General features: G+C 39.0%; 1 protein-coding gene across 4 annotated transcripts; it reads left to right on the top strand.

Moving 5' to 3' along the window:
• Positions 1-265: 265 nt before the first annotated feature.
• Positions 266-21047, top strand: PRMT9 (protein arginine methyltransferase 9). 4 transcript variants are annotated; one of them, XM_030450754.1, is made up of 14 exons: positions 266-355; positions 700-775; positions 1344-1556; positions 2058-2206; positions 3499-3735; positions 4290-4457; positions 6288-6390; positions 7504-7610; positions 12031-12223; positions 16361-16544; positions 17361-18072; positions 19437-19590; positions 20383-20505; positions 20720-21047. In XM_030450754.1, the coding sequence occupies exons 3-14, from the start codon at positions 1371-1373 to the stop codon at positions 20933-20935; spliced, it is 2532 nt and encodes an 843-aa protein (XP_030306614.1). In that variant the 5' UTR covers positions 266-355; positions 700-775; positions 1344-1370; the 3' UTR covers positions 20936-21047. The 4 variants fall into 4 exon arrangements, with proteins under 4 accessions (XP_030306614.1, XP_030306615.1, XP_008499014.2 ...); XM_030450755.1 differs by lacking the exon at positions 266-355 and adding an exon at positions 469-571; XM_008500792.2 differs by lacking the exons at positions 266-355; positions 700-775 and adding an exon at positions 797-819.
• The last annotated feature ends 962 nt before the right edge of the window (positions 21048-22009 follow it).

The following is a 22009-nucleotide window of genomic DNA, read 5'->3' as shown; positions in this document are numbered from 1 at the left end:
TATCAATGAAGTTATAAATTTTATTCTAGTTACATAAGGCCTCCTTCTTGTCACCTTTCAAAGCATTAGCTGTCCCGTAGTAGTGATTGCTGGCGTTTTAATTTTTTCTGTGTTCTTAAGCATGTTAATCTCAGCTGTTCCCTTAAGTAATTGAAAGATAATTGAGCGTGTACAGTTTAAATTTGTAGAGAGAAGGGAAGGGGAGGCCCCTCAGGGACCGGGAGGCAGCGGCACAACCGAGCCCCGGGCCCGCCGGACTGCGCCTGCGCGGTGGCTTCCGCCCGACCCCAAGATGGCGGCTGCCTGTAGCGCCTTGAGTCTCGGCTGCTCCGGAGCCGCGTCCCTGGCCGAGCAGGTAAGGGCAGCAGCTTCAGCGGAACCTCCTCGCCTTACTCCGCGGCTTTCCCTGTGCCGGAACGGGGTCCGGGCCCTTGTCCCGCGGCTGGGGGCAGTGGCTCGAGGTGGTGAGGCCTGACAAGCGTCCCGGCCTGAATCCCGCTCTCTGTTGGGCGGACCCGGCCCCCCGAGTCCTCGCTGCCCTCCGACCCCCCTCAGTCCTACCTAATGTTTGGTAGTTTTTGGTTTTTTTCTTTTTTCTTTTTTCTTTTTTCTTTTTTTTTTTTTTTTTTTTTTTTTTTTTTTTTTTTGTCTTTTTAAAGAAAAAAGAAGCCTAATGTGATGGTGGTGTGTTTCTTGCAGTCCCTCTCCTAACGCGTGCTTCTTCGGCTTCAGGATACATCTGCAAGCCCCGAAGGTGCTACCAGGTCTTACGTAGGTAAGCATTGAAAGTTGAAGTGGTAATCTAGGCAGTTATGAAAGGTAATCAAGGTTATAAAAACGTACATGTTTGTTCTGTTAGCTCTAATGCTTTCTGAAGGAGATAAATAGCCACGTTGCATTGTGTAAAATAAACTGTATTATCTCCTTTTCTGGGAGTCTTTGCCTCGTGAATATGATGTTGTTGAGGTGGAAGAGTTTTAACCTGCAGATTTTATGGCCGATGACAAAACTTAGGAGTGCATGAACTTCCAGTCTGCAAAGCTGTTTGGTCAGAGACATGCTAAAATACATATTATAAAAATTAATATTAAAAACCAGGAGTGTAACCTGTTTCCAGGGTATAGTTTAACACACATGTTGTGTGCTTTATTTTTGAACGGTGAACATTTATTTTAAAATTGATGAAATTATCAACAGCATAAAGAAGAGCATGTTTTTAAATGCTCAGGATTTGGGGGATATCTTTACAAATGTCATTGAAAATTAAAATAACTTTTCATCTGTCAGCTTTGTGTAACCTTTTGGGCCTGCAGTATACGCAATATTTTTTTTTTTTTTTTTAGGAAGAGAGGGTGTTTACATCCTTCAGAATGCCCAACCCCAACTCTAAGTTTCATTGCAACCACAGAGGTGGTCAAGAAGCCAGCAGGCGGGAGTTGGTTTCCAGGTCTCTGCAGAGTGCTCAGCATTGCCTGGAGGACCAGGATTTTGGAACTGCTTATGCTCACTATCTCCTGGTACTACATCTAGCTCCTGAGTTAAAAACTAGTGTCAAAGTAAGTGCTCTCTGAGTTACCCGAAACAATTTTATTCAGTGTATACCTTTTGAAGCTTTGTGACATGCTTTGTGCTTGTGATTTGTTGCATGTAATGGATTTTCCTGTTCAGTTGTCAAAACAAAAGCAGAAAACACTAATGATGTTGACAGCCAGTAACTTGTTTAGTAAGCTGTGTATGTGTGTTTCATTTAAGTTTAATAGAAACACGGCTTTGTTAGCATTGGCTTCTAGAGTAGCAGGCATTAGTCTGTGTCACACAGGTTCTTAGTACCATCATTGCTGGGTGTTGATACTCTGTAGCTTTCTGGGAGTTAATTTCTGCTTCTTCAAGTGAACCAGTAACTTGGGGTGATAGCCAACGATTGTGCACTGCTGCTGATTAGAAAAACAAAGGTGTTCAGTTGCAGGTGTTGAGGATACTTCTGGGTGTTTTCAGGGCTTAGTTCCTTACATTTAATAATTGCTGGAGGTTACTCAGTGGTATGTTTTCTTTTCTAGGAAACATTTCAGTTTACTCTCTTTAAATGGGCAGAAGAGCTAGATTCTCTGGCACGGATTCAAGATCTGTTTAACTGTTATGAACAAGCCCTTGAGCTGTATCCGAGTGATGAGGTGATATGCAATAGTATGGGAGAACATCTTTTCAGGTTTGTAGTAATGTACATTCTGTTTTTGTAAGGTTCACATTTGGTACTGTGTGATAATATAACAAGGTCCAGTTCAGCAAAGGACATAAAACCTGCTGAAAAGAAGTAAATGTAAGCATATGCTCACTGCTGTATAGTGTGTACTATTGAACTTCAGATCTGTTAGGCAACTTCAAATAAGTAGCCAATCCTAAGACAAATTTTGATTGTCACAGCAAAAGTAAAAACTTAGAAGCACTGGCTTCAAATATTTTCTAATAATTTGCTAAGGAATTAAACAGAAAAAGAGAATAAAATTGTTCAGAGTCACTGCATTAACTTCTGTTGTGGTTAACCTGTAATTTCTGGAGTTCTTTACTGTTAGATTACTGAAAATTCTGCCTTTGAGTACCATCTTCTAATTCTGATCCTTCTTTGGGTCACATATAGCAGATCTTTGAAGTGAGCAAGCTGTTTGTGTGTACTGTGGTGTGTAGGGCTGTTCTTAAGTGGTTTGAGCTTGTGCTTTATTTATTAGTGTAAAGCATAATTTTCCTGCTTTCTCCAAACAATGGAGGAAACATGGCCCTTTGCTGTTGCTTAGGGTTGTGAGGTCTTCTGAGATGGGGCTTTGAAATCATGTGGTGGATCCAGATAGTTTTAATTAGGCTTGCTTTTTGAGATTAATTTGTTTATTTTAAGGAACAACTCTGGTTGTACATAATACAATGTATGTGTTTCTTGCATTTTATAGTTTTCAGTATCTGGGTTTGTTTTGGGTTTTTTTTTTCAGCACTCTGGTTTGAGATTATGCTATAGGTATCGTGAAAACTTGCCTCAAGTTCACAATTTAGTTTCAAAATTGCCACTTACTGCAAGCTCTAGCTACTCAAGATCTGGTTATTTTACAGTATGTTGAAGTTAAGTACAGTGTAATGGTTTGGAGCTCATTCTCACATCACTCTCGACTTGAAAATATGTGAAACTGGGTTGCAGAGTTGCTGCTTGTCATAGTGTTGCAGGAAGTTAGTGCAAGACCTGTTTTAATTTGTCAAGGAACATAGTAGGAGATGAAGATCCATACATACAGTGGTATGTTTTCCTCACTTTTTAAAGTGCTATGATGAAGAGCTGTAAATCATTCTTTTTCATAAGGTAATATCAGTGTTTCTAAACACAACCTTTCTAACTAATGCAAAATATTTTCATTGTCTTTTAACTGATGTAAGGCCTCTTTACAGGCCCACAGACATTTACAGATACTTGGCCAGCTGAATGCATGTTTTCTGTTTGTTTATTCTTTTTACTATTAGAATGGGCTTTAGAGATGAAGCAGCTGGATATTTTCATAAAGCAGTAAAGCTCAACCCAGACTTTGCTGATGCAAAGGAGAATTTTTACCGTGTTGCAAACTGGCTCGTGGAACGCTGGCATTTCATCATGCTCAATGATGCCAAGAGGAACCTCACTTACCTAAAGGCAATTGAGAAGGCTGTCTGCTCAGGGTGCAAATCTGTCCTTGATATTGGAACGGGAACAGGAATTTTAAGGTATGTTGTAAGTGTATATTTACCAGGAACTTAATAGACCCGTATTTCTTTAACACAAATCGGTTGCTAGTGGAAAAAAAAGTAATTTACCTTTGTGCCTGTATTGAGTCAACTTCAGAAAGGAAAGCTCTTAAAAGCCAGTGATTTAGAAGGTTAGTGTCTAGTTGTAGTTTTGGAACCCCTTTTTATTTGTTATGGATGCTTTTTCTGCCAATAACTGCTGTGATATTTGAATTACTCACTTTGGGCTTGGAATTTTAATGCTGTGTGTCCTGTTTTTACATATTGAATCAGAGTGGATTTAGCATAGCTGAGGGAGTATCCATATGCTACCTGTCTTTTTTTATAGCATATCAAGAGGATATCAATTTAATGCAATAACAGTGTTCACACAAGATACTCATTCATTTAATGATGATTTTTAGACTTAAACTGCTTTCTTGGAAAAACGAAGCAAATATAGAAATAGAACTTAAGAAAACTTAGTATCTCATCATGCTTTACCTGAAATGATGTAAACTGGAGGGGAAAAGCCCTGATTTCTTGTTTTTCAGTATGTTTGCAAAAAGGGCAGGAGCATCTTCTGTTTATGCTTGTGAATTATCAAAAACTATGTATGAACTTGCTCGTGATGTGATGGCAGCAAATAATATGGAAAGAGAAATTAAAATTCTGCATTTGAAGTCCCTTGATTTAGAAATACCAAAGCACATACCTGAAAGGTAAGTTGTTATACTCTGTTGTGATATTATTCTTAATTTTTTTCTTATTCCAAGAAAAGACCCTGTGAGCTAAACTTTCCCTATGATATTACCTGTAATGTGAAAAGGTGCTCTGTATGTTTTATGTTATTACAGAACAGTGCAGGATTATAACATGTTCTTTAGATCATACTGATATCCATGGCAGATCAACAATGTCATAAATTAAGGTGTTTAATTCTTTGATGTTAGGAGTTTTGGGGTGTATGCAATTGTATTGCAGCAGTAGGAAAATTAAAATTATTAACTTGTGGCATATTTGAGCAGTCCATGAATAGGATAGAGGTTTGTAACAGGGACTGCAAAGAAAGACTGTTTATGGGGCATACCACACCCCTGCAACTCCCTGTCAAGTTCTGCATTTGTCTGAGAGATCAGAAATTGCAGGTTGTCTGCCTCTTCTCACCAGGGAGTGTGGGAAAGCCTCCTCCCCCTTTTTTCCCCTAAGGAAAGTGCTGCTGTTCTGAGAGGCAAGGTGGGTTCCTGGTGGTTTGCATCTGGAAGGCTGGTGGTGGCTGGGCTGGCTCTAGCTGTGAATGTCAGCACCCTGCCATGGGAGGCATCCATAGGGGTTTCAGTCCAGCTTTAGATATCAGTAAAATTCAGTGGAAGGGTGTTGTAGTTTATCCTGTGAGATAAGGTTTTTTGCTGGTACTGAGCTTCCTGTTTGTATATACAAATCTGCTCACCTTTCCAGCAGAGCTCCATGTGCTCTGGAAAAATAAGTATCATATTTTTCCAGTATTAAGTACTGTCTTCTAAAGCATGATAAAAGCTACTGGGACAAATCAGCAGCTTGGAATTGTTCCTGGGAGATGAGAATTTGATCAGCATTACAGCTTTCAGTACACAGCATGTAGGCTTTTTATGTGACCTTGTGCCTCCTAGCTTACTGTCCTGTTCAGCAGGGCTTCTTCAGGAGCATCTGTCAACTTTTACCAGGTAGAATTTGGTTTGGTATATGCAGGGGACTGCTTTATCACTTCAGCATCACCACTACTAGGGATGCAGATTAACCATGGGAAGACAATAATCCATTTTACTTTGAATTGTTAACACTATTTAAAGTGTCTGGTGATGGTACAGGATTGTTACCTGAAGTGATGAAGCTTCCATAGTTTAGCATGCCAGTCAGGCCTTGTCAGCTGAGCTACAGGAACTGACCATATATATCCTCTTAGTGCATATGAGTTACTGATGTCACCTGTCAGAATTAATAGTTATTATTCTAAAAATGTCTTATGGGCATGGGCAACCCATGTTGTATGGGTTTTGGTTTAAATCTGAAGGTTTTAGAGTTTTAGTGTCTGTTATTCTGTAACAGTAATTAGTAAAGTTTTGTGCTTTGATTATAGTTTTGGGTTTTATTTTCAATTCCTTTTTAACACCCATACATGGATGCCTACTCTTGTAGAAGATTCAGACAAAATACATATTCTGCAGTAGGCATTGGCTGTCTGCCCAGGCTGAAACATCTTCCTGTTTTGGCTAGATTCTTCCCACACAATTTCTTTATAAATATTGAACAAGAAGTTTTATGGTAAACTGGCTTTAAATATTTAATCTCTTTTATCTGCATCTTGAATAACTTCTAACAAGAATTTAAACCACATAATTTGTTGGAAGAATTTAATTACCACTCTGTATTGAAACTTCAGGACACTGGTGAAAGTTTTATTCTGAGCTCATATTGGCATGGTGGGTTTTTTTTTTTCTTTTAAAAGAGTGATTGTTAACAAATAGGAGTGTGTGTTATACATTATACTTCATGGTGTTGTTTTTCTTATCTAGAGTTTCCTTGGTTGTCACAGAAACAGTTGATGCTGGTTTATTTGGAGAAGGAATTGTGGAGAGTTTGATACATGCTTGGGAACATCTGCTTCTGCAGCCAAAGGTAGGTGGTGTGGGTACCTTTGTGTCACTGGTGTTGTTTTTTTGATATGCATCCATGTACATCTGTGTGCACATGTTCAGACATACATCAGTGAGGAGCTACTGTTGTGAAAATATTTCTTACCTATTGGTATTTTTCAAATCTGGGTTTGTTCCAGGAGTTTGATTTTGGTGAAATGGGATGAGGCAGCTGCATACATGGTACTTCTGTGAGCTCATGTTCTGAGTACTTGAAGTGTATATTTCCCTGATGTAACTTTTCAGCATACAGAAATGGTTCATTCTTCATCACTGTTCAGTCCTTTTTGTTTTGTTTTCTTTCTGCCCTTCTCCCCCACTCTGCCTTTAACTATAATTAGAGAGATTTGTGTGTTTTGAAGGCAGTTTTCTCCTGCAACTTTGATTGCAAGCTGGTCTTTTTGAGATGCCAACTGGTAGCAGAAAGTCATGTCAGTCTAAGCAGAAAATGCTGAATTATGACTATTTTTCATCCTAACACTAGACAGTAGTCAGTTATTAGGTAAATGTACCATATGCCTGTGCTCTTAATTTGTTTTTGTGAACTTTGAACAATTCCATTGGGTATCTCTGATTTTGCTTTATGCATTTTGCATCTTAGCTCTAGCTTACATTGAGCAAATTAATATGACAAGGAGTCTTTTTTGGCCTAACCTCTTACAAAATAGAAGGACTTCTCTTTTATTTTGACATTGCCTTCACTCCAAATACTATTAAAAAAAGGTTTTATGTGGCTGACAGCTTTTTGTGTTGCACTGAATTGAAACTGATGACCTCTAGTGTTAAGTATAGGAATGCTGAGGGGAAAGATCCTCAAGTGTTTTGGGATATCCTAACAGAATACAAATTTAAAAACACTTCTGGGGTTACAGAGGGAAAGTAGTGGACTGGCAAGTAAAGCTGATCCCTGGGTGCATTGAAACACAGTATTTAAGAAAGTCCTTTAATGATTGACTGGAAAGACCAGAAACTTTACTTGATCCAAAGAACTTCCTGATGCTTTGACTGTAAACTTGAATGGCTCAGTATTATGTAATCTACACTTGGCAGCAATGGTAGAAATAGGTCACTGTCTCATTGCATGCTGTTTTCATAGCCTCAAAATCAAAGTGACAGTACTGGAGACTATGGCAGAGTTATTCCTGCAAGTGCTACAATATTTGGGATGGCCGTGGAATGCAAAGAGATCCGTAGACATCACAGGTATGTTTCACTCAGTTTCAGCCCATATTCATTATTTGGGAAGAGGGACTGGTGATTTTTATTGAGGGTTCTTCATTTACTATTATTCTCTTTATTTTGGATGGCTGATTATCTGTTTCTCCAAACAGATTTCTGCTCTTATCCTATCCCCTCTTTTCCAGGCTGTTGGGTTTGTTTGGTGGGGTTTTTTTGGTCATGTTTATTTTTCTTTATTTTGTTTTGTTTTGTATTTGTATGTTTTTTGGGTTTTTTGTTTGTTTGGGGGTTTTGGGTTTTGTTTTTTTTTTTTTTAATAGATGTTCCTTTCCTTCTCTGTTCACCCTTTTATGCTGAAATATATGCCTTTAATGCAGGCTAAAGAAATGTAATACTTAAATAGTAAAATTACTTCTCAGGTTCTGTATTGGAGACCCTTGGATTAACACATGGTCTTTTTCAATTTTACTGTTTTTAATTTAATCCAAACCTTACTGCTGGATCTAACCCTTTCAGAAGATGAGGCAAGGATTTTGTAAAGCCTGAGTATAAGTAACCTCACCTACCATTATCTTTCTAAATATGTGTCTTGCTGATCTCTGAAATACTATACTCAGATTGGTTCTGACCTGTGTCTCAATTACTTTCATATTTACATTTACTCTCATGTTCTAGAATGGTATTACTGTTTGGATACAGTCTTCTCTGAGAGGCTTGGACTTGGTGTCCTGGACTTTGTTTAGGATTAATCTTGTTGTCCATTAAAGAAAAAACTAATTCTACAGGAGCTTCAGTATGCTGGATGAAAAATAACCAGGCTGCATTTGGGTTTTTTTTGTCTAATGCAGTAGATCTGGACAGTGGCCAGAAAGAGCCAGAGCCTCCAGTCATGTCCCAAACTTGGGTTCTTCATCCAGGGAGCAAAGAGCCAAACTAAACACTGAGTTCTGAGATCTTTGTCTTTCATTCTAGTCTAGGGTGCTGGGCATTTATTTTGTGAAAGGTGTGCTGGTGGTCTTAAATAGGGTGTTCTGTACAAAATAGAAACAAAAGAGAAACTACACACAATATATGATTTGGTGATGATTAATTCAGCACTCCTGACTATACATATCCAGCTAAGCTCATGTTTAAAACATTTAACCTATTAGCATGCTCATTATTCACAAGTGGGTGTGTATTTTGGTGTAATTACCTGAGGTTACTCTAGGTTACACCTTTATCTGGACTTTATTCCAAAATCATGCACTTATTTCTAAGTCAGCCACCATAAAACTGCTAACCAGGAATTTACAGCTTTCTTATCTCAGGGTGCTCTCTGCTCTTTGTTCACTTTGTGATCTTGGTCATGGCTGCTCCTTGAAGACTCTCCTCAATCATTTAAAAAGCCTGCTCAACTGGGAATCTTTGCAGTTCCTAACTCCTTTCTTTCAGCATCAGTCACAGAGGAACTTTGGTTTTGGAGATGTTAATTATTCATCAACTAGAAGATTAGCTTTTGCCTTGACATGTATCACTTGACTTCAGGACAAAACTTAAACAGGGTGAAAATAAAGGTACTGTAACTTTGGGTTGTTAGATTAACAATCCATTCGTAACAGTGTATCTTAGGTGGCTGGGAGGGCTGAAATGGTTGCCACAAATAATTGTATGATGTAGGAAAAAGAAAAATGTTAATTTCTAAATTCCATGCCTTTGGTTTGAGATCCCCTTTTGCTGCAGTGAGAATACCTGTCCTGAGCTTGCTTTAACAAGTGCTGTTAAGCTTTATATGAACACTTGGTTGTTCTCAGATTTAAACCAGCCAGACTTCTTTGAGTTACTCTGATATGCATGTATCTGCATTTCCTTAATTGTTTTAATGATGTACAGCAAAACTTCAGGTTTTGGGTGTATTTTCTGAGCAGCATGCCTAATGAAATAGTAGTGTGAAAGTATTTATTTTCTCATGCTTTTTATATAGTACAGCACAGTTTGTGTCTTGTATAATTAATGCAGCTTCTATTTGAGCTTTTCCTCATGATTTAACTTTTATTGGTTATAAATAAATGTAGAGCCCAGAAATCTAAGAATACCTGAGTTGATTTTTTTGTTTGTTTTTTTTGTTGTTTGTTTGTTTTAAATGTGTTTTAATGTATCATCAAGTCTGTCATGGTTCATCTTGCTAAGGGAGAGAATCCCTCTTCATTCCAGTTCTATCTATTCTCATCTGACCTTCTGCTCTGTATTCTTTTTGTTTCTAGCAATTTTAAATTAGACTGCATTTCTTGTGTTCTGATTTTGGATTTTTTTTTCCTACTGGAATTCTAAATAAACCAGACCAGTTTACTTGTAATTCTGTTTTTGGTACAATTAAGCCAACTTTCCAAATAGCTTTGTGCTGGTTTACCCTTTGCTATATCTTTATTACTTGATGTTTTAGTCATCATAGTAATGTTTCTTTACCACAGCTGATGTGCTGCTTGTACCCATTGCTTCTGTTCCCTAGAATGGTTTGTAAGACCAAACTCCTGGTTAGTTTTCATTTTCTCCTGAAGTCATTTGCTCCCTCTTTGAAGCAGTTGCTTCACATCCATATGAAATGTTTTTACTTCCAGAAGAACAAACCAACTGACAAACTTGTGAGAAGACTTGAGTTCTACTAAGGACAAATTCAAGCCTCTGCAAGACTTTTCAGATACCAAGAGTTTGCTGCATACTGGTTTTCAAGTTTGGGCTAGATACCTGACAAGAGTCACATGGGGAAGTAAAACAGTAGTCTAGGAGAACATAGGTCTGCCACGTTACTGCATCTGCATTTAGTAATTTTGAATAAAATATCCCACAAGATGGGTTATTTTACTAATTGAAGTCACTCTAAGAAATTCAGGTTTCAGGGCTTTTTTAATGTTTTACCTTTAGTTGATTAGATCTCAAAGAGAAGCAATAAAGTGGCTCTACTTCTGTGCTTTTGTGTTGAAGCCAGAAGGGTTCATAATTATGTAGTAATCTGCTGACCTCTTCCACAGTGTAGGCCTTTGTGCAGCAGCTGTTCAGGTTTAGTTACAGTATGTCTTTCAAAATAATACATGGATTCAGTTTTAGCTGCAGGAGGCTGCCTTCTCCTTTGTGTAGCATCCATCTAAGCTACTTCACTAGGCAGGTGGGAAGATTGCAATTGTTGAAAATGTTGCTGTGTTTTTTAGCAAGTATTGTGAAGTATTTGCTACTTTGTGGTTTATGCCACATAGGTTTCTATTGCTAGGGAATCTGCTCCAAAGATGGAGCCTGATTAATTTATTTTTTTTTAGGTATGGTTATGACAAAAGAACTTATTAAATTCTGTGATTGGGACCCTGAAGGAGATGACCATGTGTGCAAAGAGTATTATCAAACAAACTGTCTTAGTCATACCTGCTTATAGGGGAATCTATTGTAGGGAGGGGAGGTTCCTAAGAATGTGATTCAGAATTAGGAGTAGTAACTTAATTAGTTGTCTTTTGAACTTCTGAGTGCTAGATCACAATATAAGAATGTAGATTTGCTTGATAGCTGTCATTTCAACACAAAGCACTGTGTCCTTCACAGAGAAATGTGCTGTTTCAGAATAAAGTGTAGCTTGTGCAAGTTTTCTCATGTAACTTCCCCTGACTCATACTTTAACAATGAAAGTATCTTTCTTAAGTCCTTAAACCTAAGAGGTTGCCAGTGTATGTGAGTAATTGTTATCAAGTAGTTAGAGTTCTTTCTTCTTCGAAGCTTTTTGTATAGAAACCTGGTTGATCTTCTGTCCTAAAAGAGAGGATACATATAATCTGAGTTGTCAAAACCTTTTCCACCAGGGAATCAACATTGAGAAGATCTTTGCAGCAATGTCACTATGAAAAATATCTTATTCTGCATAGTTTGTTCTTGATAAATATATAAAGATACTGCTTAATTCAAGTTTTATGTCAGAGAGACTCTAAAAATGCCTTTTCTTCTTGCATAAGTACCTTTGTTCTGACTAGTCTGTTCACCTGAAGAAAGCTCCTTCATCTATCTCAATTCAGCAGCAGAAGCTGTACTTGCTCTTATTATCATAGGGTCTATTCCTCTTTCAAGTTTTCTGTGAAGTCTCAGTGAGTTCCTATTTAATGAGCAAAAAAGTTTGGCCTCTGACAAAGGACATAATTTGCTTTATCTCAGTTTCTAGTGATAGTATTCAGCTCTGATTCTTGATAGTGATGTGCATTTTCTGTGCTTTAGAGATGGTTTGAACATAAAAACTCCCACTGAGTTGTTTGGAGTTTTTTGTTTGTTTTTTGTTTGTTTGTTGTTTGTTTGTTTGTTGGTTTGTTTTGTTTTTCTATTCTTACTTTATGTACATTTAAAAACACATAACCAGCATGGGAACAATTTCCTTCAAGTTTTTTGATCAGATTATTTGAAGTTTCATTTCTTCCCATTTCTCCTTTCCTCTCAGAGTGGGAACACAAGAAGTTGCTGGTGTACACTTGCCAAATTCAGTCAAGTTCTGTAGCCCAACATATGCTGCTGCTGGCTCAGAGGAAACTGTTGAACCTTACACCACGGAGAAGCTCAGTCGTATTCCTGGAGGTTACAAACCTCTGACAGAGTCCTGCCAAGTCATGACAGTAGATTTCAATAACCTGCAGGTAATGTGTTTTTTTGTTTTGTTTTTTAATGCCCTTTATAAATTATCTATGAATAACAAGAGACCTGTATTTTTTTTTTTTTGCTTTTCATATTTTATTTTGCTTTCTATTTTGCAATAGTGCACCATGTAAAGTTGGCAGTGTTGCACTGAAATCCTCTGCTGATTTTGACACTTGCCTGGTTTGTGTTGATGTGATTCATCCCATGACAGTGAGTTTGTGAAGGTGGAGGATTTTGTTTGGAATAGTGTAGGAACTAAACTAGCTCACCATAGGACCAAACAGCTGCCAGCATCAGTACAATGGGCAGGAGGAAGGATGCAATAGACCCATCTTAAATGATTTATGCAGTTGTGGAGCTGCTATAGTCTATTCTGCTAAAGTTTGAGTCTTCACAAAACCCTCAAAGACAAAAGAGAGAGGATGTAATTTACATCTGGTGTAAAAATGTCTAAGTGCTGATGAGTAACTGTAAAAGTGAGGGGAGATGAAGAAACTATTTTCTGTTCAGCCAGCTTGATTCCACCCTTCAGCTTCTTTGGTTTCACATGGTATTTGGGTAGCATTGGATAGGGTAGCATTATTTTGGTATTTTTCACAAAATGTTTTTATGCATCCACTAAATAAATAGGCAAGGACCTCATCCACTCACAGCTGAGCATGCTAAAAAGATGATACATCTGCACTCAGGGGTGATTCTTGCTCACTGACCTGTAATGAGGAGTCAGAGCTTAAAATAGATTGTTATATAAATAAAATTATCCTTGGCTTGGCCAGGAATAGCATTGTTTCTGAATCAATAGTTTTTCCTAGCTGGCTTATCTGACATCCTGAGATACTGTACTCAGCACTGGTGAGGCCACAGCTTGAGTCCTGTGTCCAGTTCTGGGCCCCTCATCTCAGGAAGGAGATTGAGGTGCTGGAGCAGGTCCAGAGAAGAGCAAGGAGGCTGTGAAGGGATCCAGCACAAGTCCTGTGAGGAAGGGCTGAGGGAGCTGGGGGTGTTGAGGCTGGAGAAGAGGAGGCTCAGGGGAGACCTCATCACTCTCTACAACTCCCTGAAAGGAGGTTGGAGCCAGGGGGGTGTCAGGCTCTTCTCCCAAGTAGCTCCCAATAAGACAAGAGGGCATGGGCTTAAGCTTTGCCAGGGGAGGTTTAGGTTGGATGTTAGGAAGAATTTCTTTACAGAGAGGGTGATCAGACTGTGATCAGAGGCTGCCCAGGGAAGTAGTGGATTCTCCATCCCTGGAGATATTTCAAAAGAGACTGGATGTGGCACTCAGTGCCATGGGCTGGGAACTGCAGTGGTAGTGGATCAAGGGTTGGACTTGATGATCTCTGAGGTCCCTTTCAAACCCAGGTGATTCTCTGATTCTGTGAGACTAAAAATGAAATAATCCAAGGCTGTTCAGTGTACTACTGGGAGCGATGAAATGTTTCTGCTTCTCACATCAATAAGAAACTATTAGTCCCATCTGAGGGATGCCTGTTCTTCAGCATCTGCCTGCTGGCAGAGGAGTAAAGATAATTTTGAAGAGTAAAGAGCTATGTTACTTTTTAAACAGTGTTTCATAACTGCTCCTTTGAAGTTTCAGTTAGACTAATGGAGTGTTCTGACATGAAACATTAAGATGTCATAAGTAAAGGGAAGAAATGCAGTTGATTTATTTGGAATAATTGGTTACTGTTTCTTGTTTCTTTGTCAGTGGGCAATATAGCAATTCCAAACACTGCTAGGTTTTTTTCAAAGTGGGTTTGGTTGGGCTTTTTGTTTGTTGGGGTTTTTTTTTGTTTTGTCATGGCCACACCTGGATGTTCAATTAGTGCAGCTAAAAAATGAAAAAAAAATTGTCAGTGCTCCTGTTGGGGTAAAAAAATCTGCTATGTTTACAAACAGCAGCAGAATTACCTACTAAAGATTGACATTAGAATGAGAAATCGCTTAGCAGAGACTCATTTTCTAAACTGTGTTTCAAAGAATGAGAGGGATGTTGCGTTTGTTCTGCTTGTACTTAGTATCCAGACCTAAACTGACAGAATCTGAGGAAAAGACTTAAAGCACTGTACAACAGTATTTCTCAAACTAGAGTTGGTAGGAGGCTTCAAAGACAGCAGTACAGGTCATAGACATCATGATAAAAAGTCAAAATTAAGAAAAAAAAAAAGGCAACTGAGTTATGCTGATTATTTTATTACTGCTGTTATTAGCAGCAACTCTGTTCCTCCCAGCCAGGGGAAGGAGATGTGGCTGTAATTACAGCTGCAGACACTTGTACCTAGCTGGGTGCTGCCTGGGTGCATGCTGGCTGGCAGCCAGCCAGTGCCACTGGGAGTGGAATTGAGTTTTCCCTCAGCAGCCAGTAATTAAAGTTCAGTCTCACTTTCAGGCCCTAAAGGATCAGAGCCATTGCCAGCACATACAGATATTGTCTCTTTCTCACTTTCATGAGAAGCTACTGTGTGGAATTTTTGAGAAGTTCTGGATCAAGACATAGAAATCTTGATAACTACATTCTTTTTATAGTTTTTCTTCTGGTTGTTATCCCATTTACTTTCCTTAAACACAAGTGATCTCCTTCAGAGGATGTATGTGCCACACCATCATCTTGGGATTTTATTACCTATTCCTGCATCATTGCTTTATCTCCTTTGCTATCACTTTAACCACAGTATTTGGTAAGTTGCAATCCAGATGTGCTATACATTTTTTGAGTCTGTAGTTGTCAAAAATAACAATAAAATGCAGTTATGGACAAATGTGAGGAATAAGTACAGGATGAGCTGCATGGTAGAGAGCAGAGAAAGCTGGTACAACTTCCTTCAAGTGGGTTTTAAAAGTGTTGTGTGCCACAAGATAGGGAATCATAGAATCAGGTGGGTTGGAAGGAACCTCAGATCATCAAGTCCAACCCTTGAAGTAACACTTCAGTTACTAGAACTTGTGGATGAGGGCCCTGGGCCTGCTGCTTTTGAGGAATAATCAGGAAGACTATTTTTAATACCAAACACACTTCTAAACAGCTGTAACTTCTCAGAAACTGAGAAACAGACACATGCTGGTGCTCTAGCTGGCTTGCTTCCACAGGGCTTACTGCCAGCAAAGCTTCAGCTTACTACTCTTTTCAGCAGCTGAGGATGTATGGAAAAAATTAGTATCAACAAAGCACTTTCATTGAGGAGCAGTGAGATCTCATTATGAACTTTATCAGCATCAGTAATTCTGACACATACATTGTTCAGCCATCTCTCAGTTGTGTGAGAAGAGGTAGAACACAGAATGAGAATAAAGAGGGGAAGAATAAAAAATGCAGCATATGAAAGCTCTTCATGCTCCTAGAGTGGATCTTTTATTTTTCCCCTGCGCATTTAAAGATTGAAACTTAGGACAAATGTTGACATAAGCAGATCAGGAAGCTGATAAATATTTAAGCAAGGCTCTTATTAGGTATAAGGGTTGTGACTTGAGAGAATCTTTCATCCCTGGGACTGATGTTCTGTTAACTGGTTTCTGCAGGAAAGCAAATTGTACATGGAAGAAGACTTACTCCTGTTATATGTTCAAAACTTTTTAGGAATATTGGAGAATTTATAACATTATCCCTTCAGAGGAGGCCTTGGTTCTTTCCAGTACTGATAGTGCATGCCTGAGCTTTTACAAAAAAGCCTGTAGTCCAGGTAGCAGAAATAACATCCTCAGACATTTGACTTGGTTTTTGTAAAGATTTTTGTGGAACAGAGGTTCAAGCAACTTCAGTGCTTAAATCCAGTATCTGTAGAACTGACAGACCATGGGTGTTAAGTGAAGTGTGCCTTGGCTTGAAGCCAGCCCAAAATAGTGACTCTGGTTTTATTACTTCTCATAAGGCAAACCTGCCAGTCTGAAGCCTTTTTGCAGTGTTCAGTGTTTTGAAATATGGATGTTCTTAGATATAGCTTTGTTTGCTTTAATGGCTGATGGATGCAGATAGGTCTAGTGCTTAACTGCACTTGCATGTGGGAAGATAGCTGGTACAAGATTCCTGTTGGGTGCCCTAAAGGATTAATGCAGAAATTTGACTGTCTTAGTGTAGTAAAAAACATCTTATAAATCTAGCAAGAAACTCCCATGCTTTTTTTCTCTCTTTCTGTTTTGGTCAGGAGCTGAAAAGCCTTGCAACTAGAAAGCCCTGGAAGCTAAGCCTGCCAGTCACTGAAGGAGGAACACTGGATGCTGTTGTGGTGTGGTTTGTACTACAGCTTGATGATGAGCACGCTCTATCTACAAGTCCCAGTGAGGAAACTTGCTGGGAACAGGCAGTCTATCCTGTGCAGGGCCTGCTTGGTATGTCCTGTGAATTTTCTTCCTGCAGTACATCAATTTGGTATCATTCTGATTTAGAGCTACTTAGGGTATCTCAGAAATTACAAAATGGTGGCAGAAAGGTTTAGGAGAAGTTCAAAATTGATTAGCTGCAAGGTAGTTCCTAATCATGCTTCTAAACTTGAGTGCACAGTCCCTGCATCATGTCCTGTTCATGTATCTGCTGTGAAGGTGAGGTAACTACTCAAGGTCTGGGAGAGTGTCTTTCATTAAGTATTTCTTTTCCTTATACTGAATTAAATGCAGTGTAGGGCAACTCCAAAAAGTGGGGTTACTGACTGGCCCTACTTAGTTAAGATGTGACTTGTGAAAGGGAAGTGGAGGAGGTGAAGTAAGAATTATTGGCTGCTACTGCCACAAAACAAAAATGTTTACTCCTCACCTCCATTTTGGACTCAGCTTGAATATGGTTCTCCACACACATACTGTGGCAGTGTCAGTTCTAGCATTCTCATTCATAATTCAATAATTTCCCCTTTCTAAGGCAAAGCTATTATTTTCCACAAGACTAGAAATTTACTTGTGATTCTGTGAAATTTACCTTTGTTTACAGGAGGTATAAGGAATGTAAACATTGAATGTTTAGCATCCTTTACCCAGTGTGGTTTTGTTCCACGCTGCTGTTGTCAAAACATTTTATCATAGAGAGGCATATTTTGAGAATAAATACATTTTGCCTAATATGGGACGATTTAAGGCAACTGTTGAGCACTGTATGGCTGCTTCACTGATGTTTGCTGTAAAGTAACTGACATGACTTTTTTTTTTTTTCCCCAGATTATTCTGTGAAGACTGGAGATACTGTGATGATGGAAGTTTGCTGCCAAGACTGCTACTTGAAGATCCAGAAAATTTCTTCTTTGACTTCAGAGTGTGGGATGGATGTCAGCGACAGAGATGACACACTGAGTCTGGGCAATGAGGCTGAATTATGTAATGCTCTGGCTGGTCTTCAGACAACCAGCGAACAGGATGGCAAGGGTCAAGTGTGTGTGTTGGAAGCCACAGAAATAGCCCTGCTGAACAACGAACCATACCATGAATGCTTTAAAGCAGCCATGGGCAAAGTGCTGTTGTCATTAAATCCAAGGAAGGACTTGCAGTCAATGGATGTTGATGGACATGGCAGTCGGATGAATCCCCTAGAGAGTCAAAACCAGAGATCTGTAGATGAGGCTCTTGAGCCTTTGTATGTTTTAGATGTATCTGAAGGCTTCTCCATCCTGCCAATTATAGCTGGCAAACTTGGACCAGTTAGAGCCTACAGTTCTGTTGAGAAGGAACAGCATCAGGCAGCACTTGGGGTAATTTCAGAAGCTAACCAGTTCCCTAAGGAAACGTTAGAGTTTTGGCTCAGCCAGTTAGAAGATGAAAATGTGGTGCTACAGAGACCCAAATCAGACAAATTGTGGAGTATTATTATCTTGGATGTTATAGAGACATCAGGTTTAATCCAGCAGGAGGTGATGGAAAAGGCTGCAATCTCCAGGTACAGTATAAACAGAGTATTCCTAGGACTCTGTAATTATCTGAAAACTTGGGAAAGTATTCTTTCTAACTACAAAGTTGCTGTCACATTGGTTTTGTAGAGCAGGAAAGCTGCTTTTCTGAACAGATGAAACCTCCCAGAATGTTTCTGGTATAAACATTGTATAAATGTATCTTTTTTTTAAAAAAAAAGTGTCAAAATTTCACTTTCAGACACTTCTATTTTCTATGCAAGAATATGGAAGATGTTTCTGCTTGGTGTGTCAGAAGTTCCCAGGACAGCCAGCATCTTACAAAACTGAGGCAGCTTTTAGTGCAAGGTTAAAGAAGTCCAGATTCATGTACATGTCAGACTGTTAGAACAGTGCTGCTAAAAGATAAACATGATTTTAGAACAGCCAGGGAGGCAGCAAGGAGGGTAGCTGTTACCCACAGTGGGAGAAGTGGGAAAGAGTACTGAGTAAGACAAGTAAAATAGTGGAAATAGGTAGGGGAAAAAAATAGTTAATGTGAAATGGGTGTATCCCCTTTTTTAGGTGCTAGGGAATCTTCCCTGTTCACATTCATGCTTAGTGATGGCAGAGTACTTCAGACAGTTCATGTTTGCTACCTTTTCTAAGTTGTCATTAAATCTCTGGATGACTTTCAAGAATTTTTTTCTCTGACTTTTGTCAGAGTAATCATCTTTTTTTAAAAAAAGTCTTTTTGCAGACTCGAATCAGTTGGCATGAAAATACCTCCAATAATGCACTGCTTAGCTACCCAGTTCCTATGGAAAGAGGCCTGCTATAGGAAAAGGAAACCTAAAATAATCTGTGTTGAAGTGTTTGATATGCTGGGTGAAAGTTTCTATGGTGTAGCTGTTCTCAGCAGTGTGATGTTCTATAGCAAGACACTAAGCATGTCTCAGGTGGTTGTTTCTTTTTTCTTCAGGAAATAATGCTGTCTCCTGTATTGCTGCCAGCTTATTTAAGCATTTTAAAAAAAGTGAATTAATTTCCCAGGTGCTTTTGTTTTCCTATTGGTATGTTGCCTGTTTAACCAGTGTGTGCTTCCTGATATTGTTTTATTAAGCATTTCTGCCATTTGTTCACTCTTTGATGCTGGTGCTATCAATAAATCTCACTGTCTTCATCTTGAAACATCACTATTTCCAATACTAACACTGAGGAAAGATGAATTAGTTCTGTAGTTTTAATATCATGTGAGGTGTTTTTTTGTGAAACAGCTCCCTGGTCAAATGGGATCAAAGTCAAATGCTCATGATCAGAGGAAGAACTGGTGTGCCTGCTTTAAATGTAGTCAATGTTCTTTCATGACTGTTGGATGCTGTGCTTTAGAAGTGAAATCTCTCTCATTTTACAGATGTTTACTTCACAGTGGAGGCAAGATTTTCCCACAGTATGTGTTGGTCTATGGGATGCTTGTAGAATCAGAGTCTCTGTTACTGGAGAGTGCTGTTCAAGGAACAGAACCAACACTTGGGTTTAATATAGCTCCTTTTATCAACCAGTTCAAGGTATGAATTTGGTGGGTTTGTTCCAGATACAGCTCCAAAGCTATCCAGTTTTGGTGTGAACTGCAAAAAAAGTGAAGAGCTGAAACTTGCTTTCTGTTAAATAGTGAAATCAGGTTATTTCCAGCTACTTCAAAATTGCCCACACAAGAAAGTTCAAGATCTGTTTTCCCTGTTTAAATATGTTACTATCTAAACTGACAGATTGGCACAATTTCCTTCTTGGTCTTCCACTTTGGAGAGGGCCAGGTAATAAAGAGAAGGTTTTGAGAATCTGAAATCTTCCTTCTCAAGAAAATAGCACTACAGGTGCCAGAAGACCAGGGGGAGTCTTAGCAAGAAGGAAACAGTTCCAAAAGAGAGCCCACACAGAGGAAACAACTGCAAAACCCAGTATGTCTTTGCAGTTTGCCTGTCCTCCAGAAACTGAATTCTAGACTTGGACTTAGGGTTGCTTTTGGTGCACTGGTCTGTGCTTCCTTTAAACTTTTTTCATAGAGTTAAACTTATTAAGAGGTTTTTTGTGACCAGACATTTGTCTTAGTACTGGTATGAGCAAAGCTTTTTTTGACTTATGAAAGCTGCAGTGTTACTGTACAGAATAGCAACTTGTATCTCCTTTGTCACCTTGTATCCCCAGTCACGTTTTAAAAGGGATCAGAAGAGAGAGTATTTTGTATTTGTCTCTCACTGGTATTGCAGCAATTCCTAGAAACTTTTGCATTATTATGAAGTCTTTTTAACTTTTTACTTTTTAATAATTAGTGATGGCTGAATTGTAGTATATTCTTCTAGGTACCTGTTCGTGTGTATTTGGATCTCTCTACTCTCCCATGTCTGCCCCTGAGCAAGCCAGCAGAGCTTTTAAGGCTGGATCTCATGAACCCTCTGTTGAACACCTCCAGCAGAGAAGTGAAGGTGAGCTGTGCATACATGAAGTTAGCAGTGTGTTTCACTGCTCTTCTGCAGAGCTGCTCAACCTTGGTTCCTCACCTTTGTTGAAAATTTAAATACAGAATTTACTTGTCTGCTGTTATCTCTGAAATGGTCTTAAGTGGTTTGAGCTACTTTATTTTCTTGATTATTTGAAAACAGAGTAACTGATTAAACTAATATTTTTAATTATTTTTAGGTACAAATTTGTAAGTCTGGCAGAGTCACTGCAATTCCCTTCTGGTATCACATCTATCTAGATGAAGACCACAGCTTGAACACATCTGATGAGTCCTCACACTGGAAACAAGCTGCAGTTGTTCTGGATGAGCCCATTGAAGTTCAGGTTGGAGATGAACTTGTGCTTGATGTTCAGCACCATAAAAGCAATATCAGCATTACAGTTAAACGGTGAAGAATGTTATACATAAGCTGCTTTGCTGCTCATTACCTGTGCATACACTGACTGTTCATAACTTCACTGATGTTAATTTATATTAAAGTCTAAACTTTAGCTACTGAACAAAAAGGCTGTTTTGTTGCTTATTGTAGATACTTAGGCTCCATTGATGGACTCAGACTTGCACTCTAAGGGTATCTCACCAAGCAGTTAGGGGAGATACTGTCTTCATGGTAACAGAAATCTGGTTACCAGCCATTGCAGTTCCTACACATGGGACAGACTTCTCTTGCTACCCTATCATCTGCAGAAAGAAAAAAAAGCATCCAAAGCCTGTGCCAGAAATAAATAGCTGTGACCATTCAGGATGTCCTTGGTTCTCCAAATAAGCTTCCAACCTGGGTGTAGTGAGATGTTAACCTTGTAGCAGGGACTGTAATGCCATCCCAGCTGCAGTATCACAAGTTAGTTTTGTAAACAGAAAATTATAAAAAGTTGTAAAGAAGTGCTGTCAAATAACTCAAGGTATATAGTGTAAAGTTAAGCAAGTAAACCTTCTAGAATTCCTCAGGGAATAATTTCTGGTAACGACTGGCCTGAACTCTTGTCAATACAAAAGTTGTATAAAATATTGCATCAGTCACCACAGTACATCTGCACCTCATTGGCAGCATTCCATTTCGGTGTAATGCAGGTAACATGTTCCTTTCATTGACTTTATATCCAAATGGAAGGCTTAACAAAAGCTTTTAACTCAGCAGTGATTCCACCTCTGGAATGACACAAGGGATGTTAGCAACATGCTTCTGAAGTTGTCTTTATACTGTCAGTGCTGTCTTCTTCAATGTAGAAAAGGCATTTCTGTGATTCTTACTTAATAGGAACCTGTAGACAGAGCCATCCACAAATACTTTTCCTAGAATCTCACACCATGGAAGCTCCATCTGTCCCTTTCATTAGCCCAAAAGTTTCATGTAGGTTCCCTCAGTTTAACTTCAGGGACTGCTGGAGCTGTAGTTGACACAGCCTCCAGCTGAACCTGCACCTGACAGATGGCTGGATTAAAGCTCCTTCTAGAAGGGTGGAAGA

The sequence above is a fragment of the Calypte anna genome, chromosome 4B (genome assembly GCF_003957555.1).
Source record: "Calypte anna isolate BGI_N300 chromosome 4B, bCalAnn1_v1.p, whole genome shotgun sequence".
NCBI lineage: Eukaryota > Metazoa > Chordata > Aves > Apodiformes > Trochilidae > Calypte > Calypte anna.
The sequence above is the reverse complement of the archived record's forward strand: the minus strand, read 5'-3'. Positions and strand labels throughout refer to the sequence as shown.

Coding starts and splice junctions, on each gene's coding strand:
- PRMT9 (XM_030450754.1), top strand. CDS start 1,371: ATGCCCAACCCCAACTCTAAGTTTCATTGCAACCACAGAGGTGGTCAA. Junction 2,207..3,498: donor ATGGGAGAACATCTTTTCAG/GTTTGTAGTAAT, acceptor TTTTACTATTAG/AATGGGCTTTAGAGATGAAG. Junction 6,391..7,503: donor ATCTGCTTCTGCAGCCAAAG/GTAGGTGGTGTG, acceptor CTGTTTTCATAG/CCTCAAAATCAAAGTGACAG.